Source organism: Macrobrachium nipponense, chromosome 1 (assembly GCF_015104395.2).
Source record: "Macrobrachium nipponense isolate FS-2020 chromosome 1, ASM1510439v2, whole genome shotgun sequence".
NCBI classification, from domain to species: domain Eukaryota; kingdom Metazoa; phylum Arthropoda; class Malacostraca; order Decapoda; family Palaemonidae; genus Macrobrachium; species Macrobrachium nipponense.
The window spans coordinates 83,240,653-83,260,664 of NC_087200.1; the positions used below are offsets into that span (position 1 = coordinate 83,240,653).

The 20,012-nt window shown below is 36.5% G+C and overlaps 1 protein-coding gene across 8 annotated transcripts in view; it reads right to left on the minus strand.

The window, feature by feature from the left end:
• Window positions 1–20,012, minus strand: part of LOC135219418 (cGMP-dependent 3',5'-cyclic phosphodiesterase-like) — a 690,625-nt gene that overhangs the window by 168,316 nt on the left and 502,297 nt on the right. For all 8 annotated transcript variants that reach the window (XM_064256178.1, XM_064256181.1, XM_064256182.1 and 5 more), the window contains one exon: window positions 12,730–12,955. In XM_064256178.1, coding sequence (XP_064112248.1) covers window positions 12,730–12,955 — 226 coding nt within the window. The remainder of the gene's footprint in view (window positions 1–12,729; window positions 12,956–20,012) is intronic.

A 20,012-nucleotide genomic window follows, 5' to 3' on the forward strand; every position in this document is an offset into this window, starting at 1 on the left:
AATAATAATAATAATTATCAAAATATGTGGCAATGTACCAGGCATTATATTAAAAGCAATATAAATTCGAGTTACGAGACGGTGCCAATGGCAAAAGTCTCTAAAAGAAATATTGATTCAAATGCAGCAAAGTATTTCTACCCTTACGAAATTAAAAAAACAAAAACAATTAACTAATCCCATTCATACTGTATTGCTCAGAGGGACGTTAATTTGATAACGTGAGGGTTCCACATTAAAAGTGCATCAGGCAAACAATGAGCTGCGGTAATGCCCCAATAATGCCACAGTGAGTCTCGTACATCGACAATCGAAGTCTAATGAGAGTAAACATCACCATTCTTAGAAAGAGTTTTCTTAAGGTTTCGTTAGCACATCATTCAAAATCCAGAGCTGTAGGAAGGCCAAAAACCAGAGCTGTAGGAAGGCAAGTTAAATATAATACAAAACACAAGTGAACACGGAACTGGACAAATATAAGGAGGTAATATAAACTGGGTGGATACAGGGAATGCAACGATTATACGCTAGGCCTTCAGAACAGATGCAGTATTTCCTCATTTTTATGTATTTACACCGTAGGATACTCTCCAAGAAAAATATATTTACCGACGGATACTGTGAAGTACGCTGGCTTTTTTTCGGGATAAGGCCGAATTAGACCTTAAAAAACCAGGGAAGCATTGTAACTCCAGTCAAAGCTATGTTACGAGCCCCTATTAAAACTTTGTTACGAGCTAAAACAAAAGTACAAGGTGATTCGAGTTGTGGAGTTTTAGGGCACTCCACGAAAATGAACAAGTTTCTTTGTGGCAATCCCTTGGTGGAGTAGTTCTTAACTATGGAAGCTTATGTCAGGTATTCAGAAGTTATTTCGTTATCCTTCTTATTAGTATTGCTTAAGTGAAAGACTGAGAGTCGTTTGAAATGCAATGGGAATAGGAAAGGGAAATAGTGCATCTGTTAAGGACTCATAAGAAAATGAACCTAACCTGGCATCATTTATCAATTCGTACATATGATCTGTGGAAAACTATCAAAACGGAAATCTGTGACATAACGCATAAATCAGCAACACCATGATCATTCAATCAATGTCATTTTACATAAGAAAAAAAGTAAGAGGTAGATTTGCCTTGCAAAACGCACAAAAACAACATTCAAGACTAAAGTAATAATAAGTAAACCATGTTTAATAAAGTAAAACATATTTTTGTATGCGATACGATTAATCATATAAAAGAAGATGCGAAAGAGAAGTGTTCTATCCGCTAAATCTGAAATATGGTTAAGAAACTGTTGATTGGTTTAGATTAAGACGGTCTTAAGACAGCAAGGGCCCTTGTCCAAAGGCAACACGTAATTGTGCTATGTGGTCACATTTTACAAGATGAAACTTAAATTTAAAATGTCTGAAAAAAGTCGTCAATAAAAGTTTTATTATTCCAATCATAAACGGGGTAATAACTAATTTGATGCTATTAATATTTTCCCCATATGCTACTTATTAGAGTCAAAAGTTTTTTCACTAAGGAATAAAATCAGAAATCGAACTACAACCCGATAAAAACCAGCACGTAGCACAATGTTCAGTCGTAATTTTGGGATCGCTAAAGAGCCCTTCACTAATACCACCACTCTCTTTAAGCGAGCGGAAAATCAGGCTGATTGCATATCGAAGCCTTAAAATAATTTCCCTTTCATTGGTTGTAATTTATTGGGCTTTTTTACCAACCCATACGAATGTCAAAACTTTACATCAGAGAACAGCATAGCTCGTAATTAGTCTTCAATTAATAATTTAAAAAATATATGGTGCTACGATATTTTAAGGATTGCACGTTTAATAGAAAGCAAATGGAAGTATTTCTCGAAAAATATAGTTGGAATTGGTTCGCTCATTCACTGGCCCTGCATAATTAGCACGAATATTAACTCCATGGCTCTGAATGAGTGCACCTGGCTGAGGTACACGAACACACGGGGGCGTTTCCATGTCAGCGGGTTTAAAAATGAAACGGACGTATTTCGAATATGTCCTGACACCTTTTGGTTTGGGCATGGCGATTTTATAGGCAACTGCTGGCGTAATTCAGTAATTCCGTCAGGTGAAGAGGATAATTGCACTAAATGAACATCTGTTGGGTTCATACTGCATGACTCTGTTGATCAGTCTCTCTTTTGAAAGGTTGTAACCATAAAACATTTGCGCGGAGCTCTCTACACAGAATTAATGGGTCTTTGCACATGCCACTCGGCTCCTAATAAGAATGATTAATAATCACACTTACACCTTCAGTCTTCGATAGAAGACAATATTTAGTGAAGCATTTCAGAGAGGAATGATTCCACTTCAACTAGAAACTGTTCTTCCCCCAAAATATCGTAGATACTTTCAACTTAATTACGAAACGTCATCTTTCCTTATACCAAAAGGAAAGTTAGTTGACACCGGGAAACCTACACATTTAGAGGGATATATGAATTAAGCCGGCAAATGCGTGGGACACTAGTTGAAGCTATCAGTCTAAATTAGAAGAGTGAGTAAATTTTGGGAAATTCACGCGTGCATGAGCGACCGAAAACGAAGAGAGTTGTGTCGATTCCGTATAGCAGCGTCGTTTATCCGGTAAAAATAAACCCATCTTGATGTTTTTGCCAGCTTGGCTGGTCATAGCGAGTTTACACGAGATTCCTAATTCATCGCCAATTACATACGTCGAAATGTCAAGGTGGATTTATTCTTGGAAACAAAATTAATAGGAAATTTCATCACGACAAAAACTTTCTCGATACAGAATAATCTACTTTTTTAAAGTCAACATGAATTCATCCATAAGAATTTATATATTCTTAAAGCAAAGCATTTCACCTCAAAGAGGAACAGAAGAAAAGGAAAAATGATATGACCTTCATCCTATCATATCCGCCAGAATATGAAACGAGGTGTTAGAGAGAAACGGTGCTAAAAAAAAAAAAATATCTAGAGGAACCACTTAGGCGATGGAAAAGAAAATTGGAATTTCCTTGGTAACACTTTCACAAAAATTGAATTTTTCTAAGGTCGTAGAGCCTTCCATTTTGAGCATCTTATCAACTTTAATAGTGATGTTGTATTCTTCTTTTCTTGTCTGGATATATTCTCGATATTTGGTTGTTACCTACCCTTAAATATGGTCACTGTATTTTCGGAATGCAAAAGTCAATATTTTCGATATGCCAACTGACTGGCCTATCACGTTTCCATAACATGTTTTTTTGCACTATACTATTAATATACAAGCTTCTACCGTCATCCACAGACACACACTATATATATATATATATATATATATATATATATATATATATATATATAGATTATATATATATATATATATATATATACTGCCAGTAATTAAAGATGTGATTGAAAATGTTATGCAGAATGGCACTCAACAGTTTCACAAAGTTTATTACGCAGTTTCCCATACTGCTGTATATTGAAAGTTGGGTTTCATATGTAGTTTCCCGTACTAATGTACTTGGAAACTCTACAACTACGTAATTATCATTAATTTATTTTGTTCAAATCCCTAGGGGTCGATGAGGGATCAAGGACTCCATGATAGGGTTGATGGTCTAAAAAGTACACATGTACCTAGAGCTTTCTTAAGTGATACCAGGAAACTGAAATTCATGTCGAACTGCGCAAAGCTTTGTCAAAACTATTCTAAAAAGAAAAAAAAAACTGAAAATGAATTGAATTTGTGGGGGTGTGTTTATAATTCTCCCCAACATCATGCCATCTCATAAAACAAGGGGTGGCTCTTGAAAACGCATTCATTCTTCCACAGCTGAATCGTGGCTGAACACCCAGGGTAGAAAACTTCCAAAGCATTCTCTGCTTTGTAGACCGATCATACAACACAATCAGTTCATCTCAATGTTTCACATATTTCTTTCATTCGAATCAAGTCAGCCACTTTAATTCCATACAGGAGAATTGGCAAAACAGTCCCTTCATACATTCTCCCACTGTCTATCGCATACACTTCGAGCCTCTTCCCAGTTTTTCTCGTATACCCTTCTTCCTTACTTGCTTTACTTATTCTCATCCTAACATAGTCCATTAAGTTTTTTCCCAAATACATATCTTAATCTTTCTTGTCTACATTTGACATCACGATCTTTCTCCATTTGACATCACAGCTTTAATCTTGCTCGCATTTAATCTGAATGTTCTCATCTTGCATAGACTTTTAAACTCTGCTAATTATAAGATATTCCACACTTTTTGCTTCCATCATTAAAACTTTTAATCGGCCCCAAACCCTCAATTTGTTTGGCATACAGCTCAGTGCTCCACACTGCCTCTCTTTCGATTCAATTCTAAACTTTATATGAACACACACACACACACACACACACACACACACACACACACACACACATATATATATATATATATATAATATATATATATATGTATATATATATATATATATATATATATATATATATATATATATATACATATATAATAAATAAATAATACAGAAGAGATAGAGAGAGAGAGAGAAAGAGAGAGAGAGAGAGAGAGAGAGAGAGAGAGAGAGAGAGAGAGAGAGAGAGAGAGAGAGCAGACGCTCATCTGTACTTCCGGATGCATCTATTAAAAACAAGAGACACAATATTGGTACAATATCATTTGAATGAAATTCGCAAAAACCTGAACTAGCATTTAATATCTATCCCCTGCCCTATGCTGAACCAGGAATCATGACTAGCTCTACGCCTATGACTGGTGTCTGATGAATAGTTTAGATAGAGAGGAAGAGATTTTCAAAAATGCACTTGAAATCTTTGATATGCGTCTAATGAATATTTTCTGTTCAAGGATATTTTACCTTTCATTCCCCAAAAAATTTGCATACACTCGTGTTACACCCTGTATGATTGTTGGCTGTCAAAGAGCAACCCCTGATTAAAGCAGTAGGTTTTTATTTTTAAAAATCTGAAATAGACTTAAACGAGAACGTTACCTTTCATATTCTTATTCTTTCAGCCACTTACAATACGCTTATGGAAGTAGGTCTAGCCATATATGTGAAACTAATTTTAATCCATTCCTATTTAGAAGAAATGAATAGCTAAAGAAAGATCAACCCAAGAAAGCTTTTATGAAAGTAAGCCTTTCTTAGTGTATTCTTCAGTTTTGACTCCCACAGCTTTCCAATGTGGCCAGATAGAACAGGATGATATGCAAGGAATTCGATAAAAAATAAGACTGAATTATATTCGTTTGATTTTTTTATGATTTCTTTTTGACTTTGAATAGCTAAGTCTGTTAAGCAATTATGAAAAGGATAAGAAAAAAAGAGACAGGGCCAATAAAAAAAGAATAATTGGAATAATCAAATAAATCAGGTTAATATGGATATTGTCGATTTAAATATTCATTCACATTACGTATCCGAGAGAGTATACTGCTGAAAATAGACCTAGGCTAATCATGTTTGAAGATCAGAAGTCAAATTTGGCCCACTAAATGTGTCATGAAAATTATTTTAGTGTTCAAAGGACAAAATTTGTTTAATTAAACATCACTATTAAAGAATGTTGACGCCTTAATGGATTATTTATCGATACGTTGGGTCAAGACTCGAGCGGCAGCAAAGCCAACTTCAAAATGTTTATGCCGTCGAGAAGCTAGAGTTGAGAATAAAATTAGAATTCGTGAACCCATCGGTGTATATCTTCCTTACTTTGCAAAATAATTATCTTTGATAAGTTGAATAAGTCTACTCAAATTTAATGTAATTCATTTCAAGTATAGCACCTTTGAAAAGAAATATTATTTATCGTTAAGTAAATAATCTGGCATCTGCATGTGGCAATATTTCCATAACGAACAATGAATTAAGAAACTACACCAATTCTTCGTTGGCCGTCTGTACAAGCATGTTAAGTCTTGCCTTTTGCTACACCCCCTACCCCTTTCATGTATGTATCATGTATTGTTTTTAAAACAAATTTACTAAGTTAACCTTTTCCGAAGATCGTCGAGGTACTTCATAATACACAAAACTTTGAGAGAGCACTTGAAAGGTCGTGGTGGAGAAAATGTCACAGCGGACCACCATGAAAGCAACTTAAACTAGAAATGACAAGGATAGAAGTTTTCTAAAAATATAACATCAATTGAACATTAAGAGATTTGTCCCATCGCTGTGTCGTTTAAATCTGAGAGGTTAGTGGGGGGGAAGGGGAAGGGGGAAGGGGGAAGGAGGGTTCTGAATAAGAATGAATGAGATTGGTCCACATCCTCCTTACTTTCGGAAGATCAATACACTGAAATGTATAAACAAATAGAAAGATAAATTTGGATTAACACAAATGTCCACACGTACAGAAAGAATAAAAATTAGATATTTAGGGCTATACCCGCCCAGAGAGAGAGAGAGAGAGAGAGAGAGAGAGAGAGAGAGAAAAGATTACCTAGTCGAGGCACTACCCGTTTCGATGTTATACATCAGAAAATAAATGCTTAATTCCACAAAGCATCCTGGAATTTAGAAAAATGCGCCGTTTGTCTCTCCTTTTCGGAGAGAGAGAGAGAGAGAGAGAGAGAGAGAGAGAGAGAGAGAGAGAGAGAGAGAGAGAGAGAGAGAGAGAGAGAGAGAGAGAGAGATATTAGTGATGAAATCGATATCCGCTCTGACGTCAGATGGCCAGGGTAGCAATCCCTCTATTTTAATTATTATGCATCGCTAAAAAGAGAGAAAGCAGGAAGGCAAAGGAAGAAAGAAGAAAGCGATCACATTGGTGGTATCATTTAAATAGGTTCGTGCTGACGTGTACTATCACGGGACGCAAACAAAAATTACACATATATACTTATAAATGACACTTTCTCTAAAGTTCCAGCCTTGGTAGAAGTTCACCTCGCAGATGCTAAAAGTTCAGTAAACGAAATGTTTTCAGGCTTTGTATGGGAGATATCTTCATTTCCATCTATGTTCTGTTCCTTCACGTGTCCAATCAGCAATTAAATACTTCTGTTTTACATGATTCACAGTTACATCAAGAGAGTCTTAAGAGCGTTTTATACGTCAGCCACCTTACGATGAAAACAATTGGGTCGTTCGGTGACTTTAGCGCTCTGAAACTCACGTAAAAAGTATCTAAAAACAGATAAATGTTATTAGTTAAAGATTTGCTTCAAAAGCCTGACTTCCCAATGAACAATATTAAAAACAGAATGTTCTTGCAAAAACGAACAGTAATTATACAAGGTTAGTTGCATATTAAGAATTTCTTCCATTTTATTGTCAGTAACACTTACTGTACGCGAGTTGAAATGTCTGAATAGTGGTTAAATGACCTGGAAGTACTTTGGCTGCCCAGATACCATAGTTCACGATAAAGTTTAGAAATCTCCTCTTTACATTCAGCCCTTCGAGAAGAATTACGAGATATTAAGAAGAATGCTCTCATACACACAAAAAAAACACACACAAACACAAAGAGAGAGAGAGAGAGAGAGAGAGAGAGAGAGAGAGAGAGAGCCCGACCCTTCTTCCTTTCTTTTCATATTTTCTTGTTTTTTGCTGCTCTTTGTCATAAAAAGATATATTGGATTTGGAAAAAATGGCATCTTCTGAGGATAAGGTACGAAATAAAACCTATCACAACAGTACATAAAATAACAGATGATCTTCAACTCTTTACTCTACAACTAGCTTACAGAGTTGAGTAAAAATCTTATGAACTTGCGCCTAAAACCCTGTTCGACGGACAGGAGAACCCACTGAAATCCATGTATAAAAACCCGTCTACGATAACAAGCAGGTTTAGATAATATCATCTATTGAGCATATAAAAGAGCAACTATATCTCCCCGAAAGTTGGTATTCATCAACACCCGTTTAACTAACATCGGTTGAAACCAAAGCAAAGCAAACTACATTTTAATGGGCATATTATGTTGCTGAAATGATTGACAGATGCGAATGTAACTTGAAAATTAGATAAAATTTTCAATTCCCTTCCATTTTGCAACGATGAAATGCAAAACAGTTGTGAGACACAAAAGAATGCTGTATGATGTCTTCCTTTTGACAAGGAAAATAAATGTTTTGAAAACGAACAAATGATTATTCAGTTTTTATCTAGTGCTAAACGCACCATACCACACCATTTAATGACATACACACGTGTACTTATATGTGTGTGTGTGTGCATGCATGCATGTATATATAATACACACACACACACACACACACACACATATATATATATATATATATATATATATATATATACTATATATAATGAGTGTATGTATACATATACTATGTGCGTGTGCGTGTAAGCGTACACAATCGAAAGGCAAATATCCTTCGAGCTTCACAAAACCGTAGGATTTGCTTTTAGATACTGTATTACTGTAGAGATCTCACATGATACTGTTGCAATTTCCTTCTAATCCAATTGCTCGCGAAATACCCTCTTCGACCGCTACACGCATTCCGAAGCAGGACATAAAAGGCATTTTATTCCCTCCTGTGGGAAATTCAACCCAAGCCAACATTGGAAGGATTTCTTGAGGCAGGCCGCTTACGCTGGGAAATTTAAGACTAAAATTGATCATCACTACAGACAGATTATCAGGAATGAAATGGAGAGTCTAAGCTGAGAAATGATCGCCACTGATCTCCAGAACTAACATAAGTTCTTCCAATGAGTAATGTACGGCAGTTTAGTCCAATCAACCTTTGTCACTGGGAATTTCATTCTAAATTCCCTTGATACCAAGCAGAGCAAATACTTTCATAACTTTAAATACAATTATTTCCTACATTTCACAGAATAATTCGCTCGCAAAACGCCATGACAGAAGTTTAATGATTGACAGATTCACATGCACATGCCATTACTAAACAGAATTCGACCAATTCTAATCCGAAAATGACACCACTAATGCAAAGTACGCTAAGCATAAGCAAGGAGATATGAATGTGCTCCCAGAACCGAACTTCTTAAGTAGCAACGTTAAATATTTCATGAAAACATAAATGAACAAACCATGACATTAAGTTATAAAACCAAGCAATGGCAATTTCAGTCAATCACCGTTTAAGACAGAAAGAAGGGGGAGCTGAAGCAGTTGGACAGCAAGACAGAGATATCCAGAAAATAAATAGAAGGCAGCATAAGGATCTGTAGATGAAACTGGGAGGAAACACCAAATACTTATACTATGAAGTAATGCGTAGTAAAAGTGTGGACAGCAAAATGGAAAACAAGGAAGCAAGAATGGGGGTAAAGCAAAAGGTTAAGAAAAGGTGCATACAGACGCATTATCCCCTACGGATTAACATAAAAATACCAGTAACAATTGTAACAATATCTGTACAGAAGATGTCATTATAAAACGCATCCGCCTTCAAGAGGTTGAAAGGTCTATCGCTGCCTAATGATGTGCAGAACATTCTTCCTCCTACTGGTTCCTTATTCATTTTTTCTCCTAAGGCCCTAGGCTACAAGCACACTACGTAGATGGCTTATGCGACACTTACCATACAAAGGAATAAGGGTCATTCAAAACTCTACTTTCCAAATTGTGAGAACAAACATGAATGGAGTAAAGAATTATACTAAACACCATTGGTAGATCGCACTTGCTATTATTATACGGTTTGTACAGACAACGCCTTTCAATGTTTTTTATTTCATTACAACGACTTGCTAAGTCCATTTTATATAGAATTCTCTTGCCTTTCCGCCAATGTAAATATGATGTATACACACATATTATCATTTATATGTATGTAGAGAAACACAAATTGCCGATCTCGGGCCTCTGTCGACCCAACCCAGTTACGACATGTACGTCAGCATCTGTTCTTGTATACCACGGTCTCGGGCAATAAAGCACTACAGGCTGCTCTATGACCAAGAGCCCGTGCTGTCATAAGGCCAGCTTAACCTTAACCAACCGCAATAAAGCATCAGTACCCAGATACCTGTCTCTCCCTCTCGTGTCCTCACAGGTTAATTAGACAACAAATTAAAATCAGGACAATTCTCTCTCTCTCTCTCTCTCTCTCTCTCTCTCTCTCTCTCTCTCTCTCTCTCTTCATGAACGATAATTTAGCACTTGGAGAGAAAATTAACCAGAAGCTGGCCGTGAATGCGGAAACGTTTATGTTGAGAAGTTAAAACCAAAGATTCGGTTATAAAATGAAGAAGTGAAAACTAGATTTTGATACTTGTGTAATTACTGATTATAAAGTACAATTACTCGGTAAACGTTTCTCTTAAAAAAATAATAAGCAATGAAAGAAAATCCTGCTTTATCTAAAGATTCATTCATCATTATTGTCATTCTTACCGGTTCTCTGTGAATTAGCGTTATCTTTTAACTTACGATTATGCGGCCACTCTTGATATCTGGTCGCACTGCATAAAAAGACGACAAAAAGAGGATTTCTTCGCATAATGTACAGTTAAATTAAAATATCCAGTAATATTCGACCAAAATTCTGCGTAAATAATACATCCATGACCGTTTTCTTTGGAGCCGTGCATAAGTGGACCCATTTTCTTTTTCCATAAACTGGGGTAACTATAATATTCAACTGATTCTCTGGTCTACGTTTGTTGCGAACATTTTATACCCAAGATATATACACTAACTTGAATGATTAGCTTTACACTCCACCATTTTCATCTAATATGACCCTGTTTTGGAAAATAAAACCATGAGAAAGGAATTAATCATTCCGTGTCTGTCTTTAACATTTAAATCTGAATAATTACGTATTCATTTTTTTATTATTTGATGCGTACATACATAAATAAATAAATATATATATGTATATACATATATATATATATATATATATATATATATATAATATATATTATATATATATATGTATATATATATTAATTTTCATCACATTACCGTGACATTTTATGTACAAAAATTAAGCTAAGTATGCTGTTTAATTATAATTCCCCTTCGATTTCCGAGGTAGAGCGAATAAAATGTTGAACGACCTTTGTGTAAATATATATATATTATATATATATATATATATATATATATATATATATCATTACAGAGAGAGAGAGAGAGAGAGAGAGAGAGAGAGAGAGAGAGAGAGAGAGAGAGAGGATTTTCTCTACATCATACTTCAGTCACTTAAATGTTGGTTTCCCAGGGAGACCGATGCAACATCATCAGGCAACTTTTATTTATTTATTATGGTTCTAAATTGCGAAATAGAAAACTGTTGAGCATTGATGAAATTAAATGAGTGTTTCTATGAATCGCATTATGCAGACGTCAACATTCCAGCTATTGGAAATATTCAGCAGTCTCTCATAATTTGGAATTTTTCAAAATGCAACTCAGCTAGTCTGTTGGTAACAAACTACAGGTTTAATCACCATAAACCCATAAACAATAAAATATATAGCGATATACTGTACTCGACGTATTTTAAGTACGATGTCATATTTGTCGTGACAGGTACTCTCGTAAATACACGAGTAGGACGCCCTAAAGGGGATAATTCGCAAAGCTTCAAGTTAAACCATCAAAGGTTTAACTAGGTATCTATGAACTTTCTGCTACATAATTATTATCATTAATTACATCTCAAATAGTCTTAAATAAATCTTATGAGGGATGAAACTGAAAGGTGTGAGGTTTTATCTGCCGTTTCTTCCGTAACTGCCGCTTTAGACAACATACTGAATGTATCAATAGAAAAGCAAAACTACAACGATTCTCGTCCTTTCTATTTCCACAGTAACACGGTGCTCTTGAAAAGTCTATTGCGTTTTGAAGACCTGAAGTTTTGTTATCATTTTTCCAGTGTCTCTCTCAGAGAGTAATTACGACAAGAATGCTGACATACGATTATGGAATATAAAGCGAAGACTTTCGCCATTACTAAAAATACAGAAAAGACTTTATAACCATTATTCACCTCCCTTTGGAAATATAAGCAGTCTTCGTCCATGAATAAAGCATCAAGATAAAAAATAACACATCCACGAACAAAAATACACATACACACACAGGTATACATTTATTAAGCTATCGTAATATGTACAGCATAGAACACACACAAATAATCACACTGCTATTACAAAAGTTCTTCACACTTGTTTATTACTGGAAAGCGTATATGTTGCAAGATAAAACACCTAACACGATCATATTATATATATATATATATATATAGATATATATATATATTAATATATATATATTAGAATAATATTATCTATATATATATATATATATATAATATATATGGTAAGTGTCAAAGTAATTCTCTATAGCAGGAATTATTAGATACAACGACGTCATTTTAGATTTTTATATTATTTGCAATTACACCAAAATCCCATAAACTCTTATCCACAACACATTGAATCTATATTATTAATAGCCACCAGGGTCATGAGAAGCGTTGAAATGTAACCATTCTTGGGGTAACATCGTAAGTTTCCGGTAATCTCTAGAGTATTCAATTTCAAGTTCATACATTCGGAAGTCAACCACAAACAAATATTAATTCAGTAAACCGAAAACGAACACAGAAATGAGCGTGATACATTACATTAAGGCACCAGCAGAGAACAGCACCTATTTGACCTCTGAGTGCGTATCGTATATGAAGCAGCCGGACCTCATTACGAACAATGCGTAAATCAATCACTTACCTTCATGTGGAACATCATGAGCTCGTTGGAAAGCTTCGACCGGACTTGGGTATCGAAGACCTTCTTGTAGAGGAGGGAATTGTTGATGGAGATACCGCAGTAGATGCTGAAGGCGGTGGCGATTTCTTCGTCGAAGCGCGTGAAGTGGAGGCCGGTGGTCTTGTTGCATAGCTCCGCCACACCGATCACCTGGCCGTCCTCTTTGATTGGGAAGCATAAGATGTTCCTGTGGAAGAGAGATGGTGTAAAACAGAATGAGTTTTATTCTGAACATTAACCCAGTGTTGCAAAACACTTTCGAACTATGTCAATAATCACTGCAGTTTCTCTTCACTTCCCAAAGCCAACACCATCAAGTGGTAACATCAGACACTCGACCCTTCATCATGACCCATCATCTTACGCAGAAGTGAATATGTACTGCTCGGCATATTTAATTTCCATTCTCTGACTTCTCAATTCACTCCTTCCCAAAAGATATGAGATTGCCGTGTAGTAGTCACATAGTCTTGTCTTGTCTCACACTCATTTTACTCCAAACTAGAAACTTCCCCCTGCACATCTTTTGACAAACTTTTCTTTGGCCCTAAAAACCTTTCATCGTTTTCTATGAATAACATCCTACACCTTACATCCCCAGAACCCTCCTCACTGCTTCATTATAAAGTCTATCATAACCATTTTTGAGGGCCTTTTTCCTTACTTTCAAACTTCCCACATAATTTCCAAAATAAAAACTGGATCCACACGCTCTTCCTTTTGTAAAACTACGCAATCGTTCCCATATTAATCATTCTATCTCATTCACTTACCCTTTTAAATTCCTACCAGATACCTCCTCCGGTAAAAGTAATGTTAAACCACTATGCTTCTTACATCTTCTCACCTTTGCAAAGGATCAATCATTCCTTTCTACCACTTCTCCGGAACCTTTCCCTAATCCAGGTTCCTAAGGCCAGACATTGTCAAAAGCCTTTTGAGCCATCTTGCCTTATGGAATCTAGAAAGAAGGTTGAGGATCACAAGAAGTCCTTCATATTAGAAGGAGACGAAAATAATGACGATAGAGAAGTTACATCTCTCCGCCGTGCTTTCAAGATAAAGGATAGAATTAAATCTTTTCGAGAAGAGAGGTGGAAAGTTGTATGAAAATGTTACATCAATTTCAGTCAAATGTTCAACAACACTAGGCCAAAAAAAATTTATATAATTAGTTCCTAAGGTCTAAAATGCGCAAAGATCAATATACAAATCCATATAAGTAAAATCCATAGTATTTAAACACTCAAACGTGAAAAATTTTGAGCATCCCACAACGGAACAGGCTATTGAAAAACGGCGTCAATGACCACACTTGCTGCAACGGAAGTTCGATGAATCAACCAATCAGAGATGGAAACAATCTAATTTGACGGGTAGTTTTACACACAGCCAGCCAGACGGCGTCAGAGTAAATTATTAATACTTGTCGCACGAGGTAAAAAAAATGATGCATTAATTAGGCAAACAATCGGAAGAGAAATCATTTCAAACCAACAGAACTAGCAGTCAAATTGCCTCCTAATTAAGCATTCTCTCTCTCTCTCTCTCTCTCTCTCAATTTTGTTTAATGAACAACAAGATTGTACAGAAAGGAAGTCTATTATTATCATGACGGGAATTTTAATAAGCTTAAATATACTATGTCCCTTATATATACGTATACATTTTCCTAGCAAAAAAATGCTGTGACTAGGCATTCAATTTCATACACCTGGAAAAATTCTCTTGATTGATAAACATCATTTACACATGATGGTTAATTTCAATGCAGTTTACCTGTAAATGTCATCAACACGCACAGGAATAATTATCACATTTAATGGTTCTGGTTAGCGGACCGGATCTGCACGAAGTCTTATTGGTGGAGAGAATGCTAAAATGACCTAACCACTGGGTTAAATATCAACAACAAACAATTAAATAAAGTAAAACTGAATCGAATTCAGAATTCACCATATTCACTCAATTCTTTCTTAGCCCATAAAAACAGACCGGCTAAAATGAACTGAAATCCACCTGGAACCTTTTGAAAATATGTTAACATAAAAAAAGACAACAAATAAAAATTAAGGAAAACATAATCCCTTTCCAACAACGTCAGCGGAGACAATAATAAACTGCAAACTGAAGAGAACAGAGGCATTAAAAAAATTCTCTCTCTCTCTCCACCTCTGCGTGGATAGCAAAATTTCCTTTAGGAATTCTGGAGAGATATGGTCAGCCTCCGAGGAGTTTGAACGGTTTTGCCTCCTTAGCTCGCGAGCGGAAACTTAAAAAAAGGGATAAAGAGGTTTGGGAAGACTTTACTAACTTATCTTGACGCACAGTATCTTTTCCTTTACTTTTGCGGCTGGCTGAAGGCATGTCTATATTTCTTCCCACTGGGTCGGTTATGTAAAATGAACTAAATTCACGTCGCTGATGTCACACAAAAAGAACATATGTCGCACAATTTAAAGCTTGCATAAGCTACCTTCAACAGCGGATGAATTCGAACTTTGGTGCTCTCATTAACATCAACCAAAAAGAGCACCAATGGCACTTCAAATAATGCATATTAAATCAATCTAGCTTCTGTCACAGCAACCAATCTGATTGGGGGAGCGGTAGTAAATTTCCTTCTTCCCTGGACCAGCTCAAATAATATATATATAATTTAAATATTAATGTTAGTAGCTTGGCAAATAAGTTGCCACATAGCAACGTGTGTAGTAGTCTGTTTCATGGGCAACCATATTCAGCAAGGGAGGGTTAAGTAATTGTGTTCATACCTAACCAGGTTTTTCGGTAGCGTAGTTGACTTGAGCAACATCTAATTCATCCAGTCTAATAGTAAAATACAATCAATTCCAATCAAGAGAGAAGACTAGAAAAATAAATACAGAAAAGGAAGAAAGAGAGATAACGAGGCGAAACTTGATTTATTTTCCCTTTCATTCATAATTATTGAAAAGTTCGTTCAACTTTTTGTTTCATTAGTCTCCAGAGCGTTTTTAGTCATTTGGGATAGATTAAGTACAAGTCAATTCTATCAAGGTTTATCTTTGGATTAGCCGATGTTAATAAAGCTTTTACTCGCTGGACTTTTTCTGCAAATAACAGGGACAGATAACAGAGCTTTAGACTCACTGGCAGTCAAGTTTCTGGTGATGGAGCTTTAGACTTCCTGGCATCTAAATTCTTGGTAAAAATGCTGTAGACTCTTAGGCTTTAAAGTTCCTATTAACAGAACGTTAGACTCGCCGGCACTAAAACACCTGGTGGCCGTTTCAGCCTCGTTGGTCTGGATTGCTGGTAACAGAGCTTCAGGCCACCAGGCTTAAAGATGATGACGGATATGTGAAATAATGTTTACAAAAACGCTGCAATAGAGCAGCTTTCCTATTACAGTCCTTGAAGAAAGATTACAACTAACAGCGAAAGGTACGGCATCACTAGCACTCGTTCCCATATTGATCTTTTGGTGAACTGACCAAAGAACTGCTGAAAGAGCCGCATAGACCCACCCAATAATTGGTATCTCACTGCTTCTGCGGACAGCATCAAACAGTTTGGGTTTCTCGGTAAACTGTATCTGACCATTAAACATGTTACCTGTATGTATGTATATATATGTGATATGTATGTATGTATATATATGTGATATGTATGTATGTATGTATGTGTATTTGTATGTATGTATGTCTTATAGATGTATGTATTTTGTAATGTATGTATATATATATATATACATATATATATATATATATATATATATATATATATATATATATATATATATATATATATGGTTATGGCAATGTATTGTCAAGAGAAGCTACAAGAGCATCAGACAAAAATGAAGAAGATTAAGTTAAAAACAGATTGTAAAACCTCTTTCTGTAATAATGCGAGGAGCAAAAGGCATCATCAGACAAAAACATAAAGAGCTAGCATGAAATTCCGTTTTTACAAGGGAAGCAGTAGAGGAAATCCTCCATATTCATACATATACACGTGCAAGAGCCGAGAGAAGAGAGACGAGAGAGAGAGAGAGAGAAGAGAGAATGCTGTGTCCCACTGATTCACCCACCCATTCAAGCGTTCCATCAAAGAACAGCCTCCTATTGACGTAAGCGATTGCAACATGCCAAATGAGAAGAAGAAGAAGAAGAAGAAGAAGAAGAAGAAGAAGAAGACAAACAAGTCGCCAAGCACTTCTTAGATAACAATGGCACGGAGTAAAGAGGAAAATCCGGATGTTCCTCAGACACAACAAAGAAAAAAGCAAATAGACAACAGACATAAAACTTGACATTTTCTGTTTTCCTTTTTTCTCTTCGTTTTATTTTGTGTGTGTGTGTGTGGGGAGGGGGGGGGGGGGGGGGGGGGGGGTGGGGGGGGGGGGGGGGGGGGGGGGGGGGGGGGGGAACGGGCTTTCAAGCGACGGAAGGGTGAGGAGTAAGAGAGCCGCTTAGCATTTTTTCCTTCTAAGGTCTTGGGATAAAACAAGGGCCATTTTCCTTAAAAAATAAAATGTGAGTTTTTCCATTATATTTTTCTATGTGATTCTGAAAAAAAATTACGAACCTGCCGTTTTCTGTGATTTCAGAATTTTGAATAAACCTGTTTTTGAACGACTAGTGCCAACGGCATTAACACAGAAAATAAAATAACAAGAAAAAATTTGTCGAAAGAAAAGGTAAACTTGACGTGAAATCCAGTTTTCCGTTGTTTTCTTCATACCGTTCATTCCAATTTTTCATGTCCGTTGTACAACGTATAAAAGTTTTCGAGTTTTTCAGCTTTCGACTGCCCACTATTTACTGATTTACATTAGCACGGCTTAAGAGATCAAATTCTGATTTGTTTACTCATTCAATTCATTTAAACCTTTCATTGCATCAATGAATAAAACCATAAAACTTTACCATTTCATGGACAACACTTTTAATTTGATCCAACTGACAGCCTTCCGTCATTATTACGAGAGCCTGAAAATGAGACAAAGATGAAGGTATGAGGCCTTTTCCGATACAAATTATATATATATATATATATATATATATATATATATATATATATATATATACTATATATATATGTGTGTGTGTGTGTGTGTGTGTGTGTGTGTGTGTATTCAAGCATTTACCTGTCGGGTATGGCTACAAAGAAAAGACAGACAACAGTTACTGGCACATTTACATTTCAACTAATGAATCATGGAGGAACCCCTTGTGCAGAAAACTAGCAGCTTAATAAAATGCACAGAATGCTCTCCAGGTGAGTTAAATTGTTAACCCGTCTCTTGCTCTCTTCCATTAATAACTTTTATTTCGTTTACCTTGGTGGGGGAAGTGTGTCACCATATGTGTAGAGTAGTAGTAGTTAACCCCATGCTGGCAACCTAATTAAGGTTTCCTGGTCTAATGGATATAACACTCACTTCGCTAACGAGGCATACTCCCGAACTGTAACCAAGTACCGGGACCTTCCCTGACGAAAGCGGGACGCCATATCTTAAAAAACTAACCATAGAATCTTCTTGAAAATAATTTCATGTTTTCCACACCCAAATTTCGAAACTGATCTTGAACAAACCTAAGCTAACCTCTTCTGGATCCACTAAATGGCTGTGATAGAAGCGGAGACGATGATTGCTTAGAAAATGTAGGCGCGTCTCCGTAGGCTGATTAGTGAATAATGTAGCTTGTAGGTACCAGACGATAGAGCATCGCAGCCATGGTAGACTTACACACACACACACACACACACACACACACACACACACATATATATATAATATAATATATATATATATATATATATATATATATGCTATGTGTGTGTGTGTGTGTGTAAACCTTTTACTTTACCAATTAATTCTCCTCTTAAAGGGGTGCCAACATTAAGTGTCGCCCTTCGGTAAGGATCATGTCACTATCCTCACATCCCGTTCTTTTGATGTCTCCGAAATTCTTGGTTGTCACCCTTCAATGGCGTGAATGGAAAGAGTGAATTGGGTACTTGATAACTGGGTCAAAATGGAAAGAATTAGGATTTTTGCGATAAAGTAAATCGACAAAAATCTGCTATGATCACGATCACCCAATCTAGATCGTCTGAGAGGCTTACAATCACTCAAAATTCGAAGCCAAACAATTAAACTACAACAGTCAAATAGCTCGCCCTGATGTGCACGGGCGTCTTACGAGAGAGAGAGAGAGAGAGAGGAGAGATGAGACGAGAGAGAGACCTTTGAGAAGAAGAAGAGAGAGAGGTGGGGGGGGGGGGGGCGATAACGTAGATCTCGAAAAGTTATAATCCCGTTTTCCAACTCATATTTGAAGTAGAAAACGGTAAACACGAGGGATAATTACGTGAGGCCCAAGACAATTCAATTACCTCCCTCTGTCGTAACTGGAAGGAAGGGCGATCTCCGACTCTCAAAGCAAACCAGGTGCTGGAGACCTCGAGATTTTGTCTGAGAGAAAGAAAAGAGAGAGGTCACCAAGACAGGAATCAATAATATGACTGGGAATGTCCGAAGAGACCAGGCGGTAGCCGCTCATAGACCAATGAAGGGAAGCTGAGGATTCAAGAGACCAGCAAGATGATGCTCGAGCCGGGAAGGGAGATTTAGAGCTATCACTTACCTTTCGAGGACCTTCCCTCCACAGAAAGCAGAACTATTGAAAAATCTTTAAAATTTCTGATTAAAAGGGATGGGAGTATAAAATACAGCTAAACTGTTAAAATTACACGAACACAAAATGATTTTGAGTTGTCGCGCGCGAACTATTTTCGCGAGTAATAAGTTGCCATTAGCCTCTGAACTAAAAGAAAAAAAAAAAGATTCGTTATTGCTTATAATGTCAGAAAGAAAACAAAAAGAGTTGAAACAATCTTGATCATAGCAATACCCCCATAATTATTTACAGGAACAGTATCACCTCTCTTCTCGTTGTTACGTTTAACCACAGGAGCAATTATTCCTTTCACGGATACATTCCGTACCATTATTTTTTCCAGGCATACCTTAGAAACCTGGGTCAGCCACTCAATCAAGCAATCACCACAGTATCACAGCATCTCAAATGCAAGCCCATTCACTCCTGACGTCTTTCCATCATTGAGCCTCCTAATTGGCGTTCTCCCATCTTCAGCGGCCGCGCCCGCAAACTTTCTCAAACTCCACTCTTGCGTCATTCTATTCTCCCTCTCTTCTTTCTTCCATGTGAAGGAGCGCAAGTGTTTACATG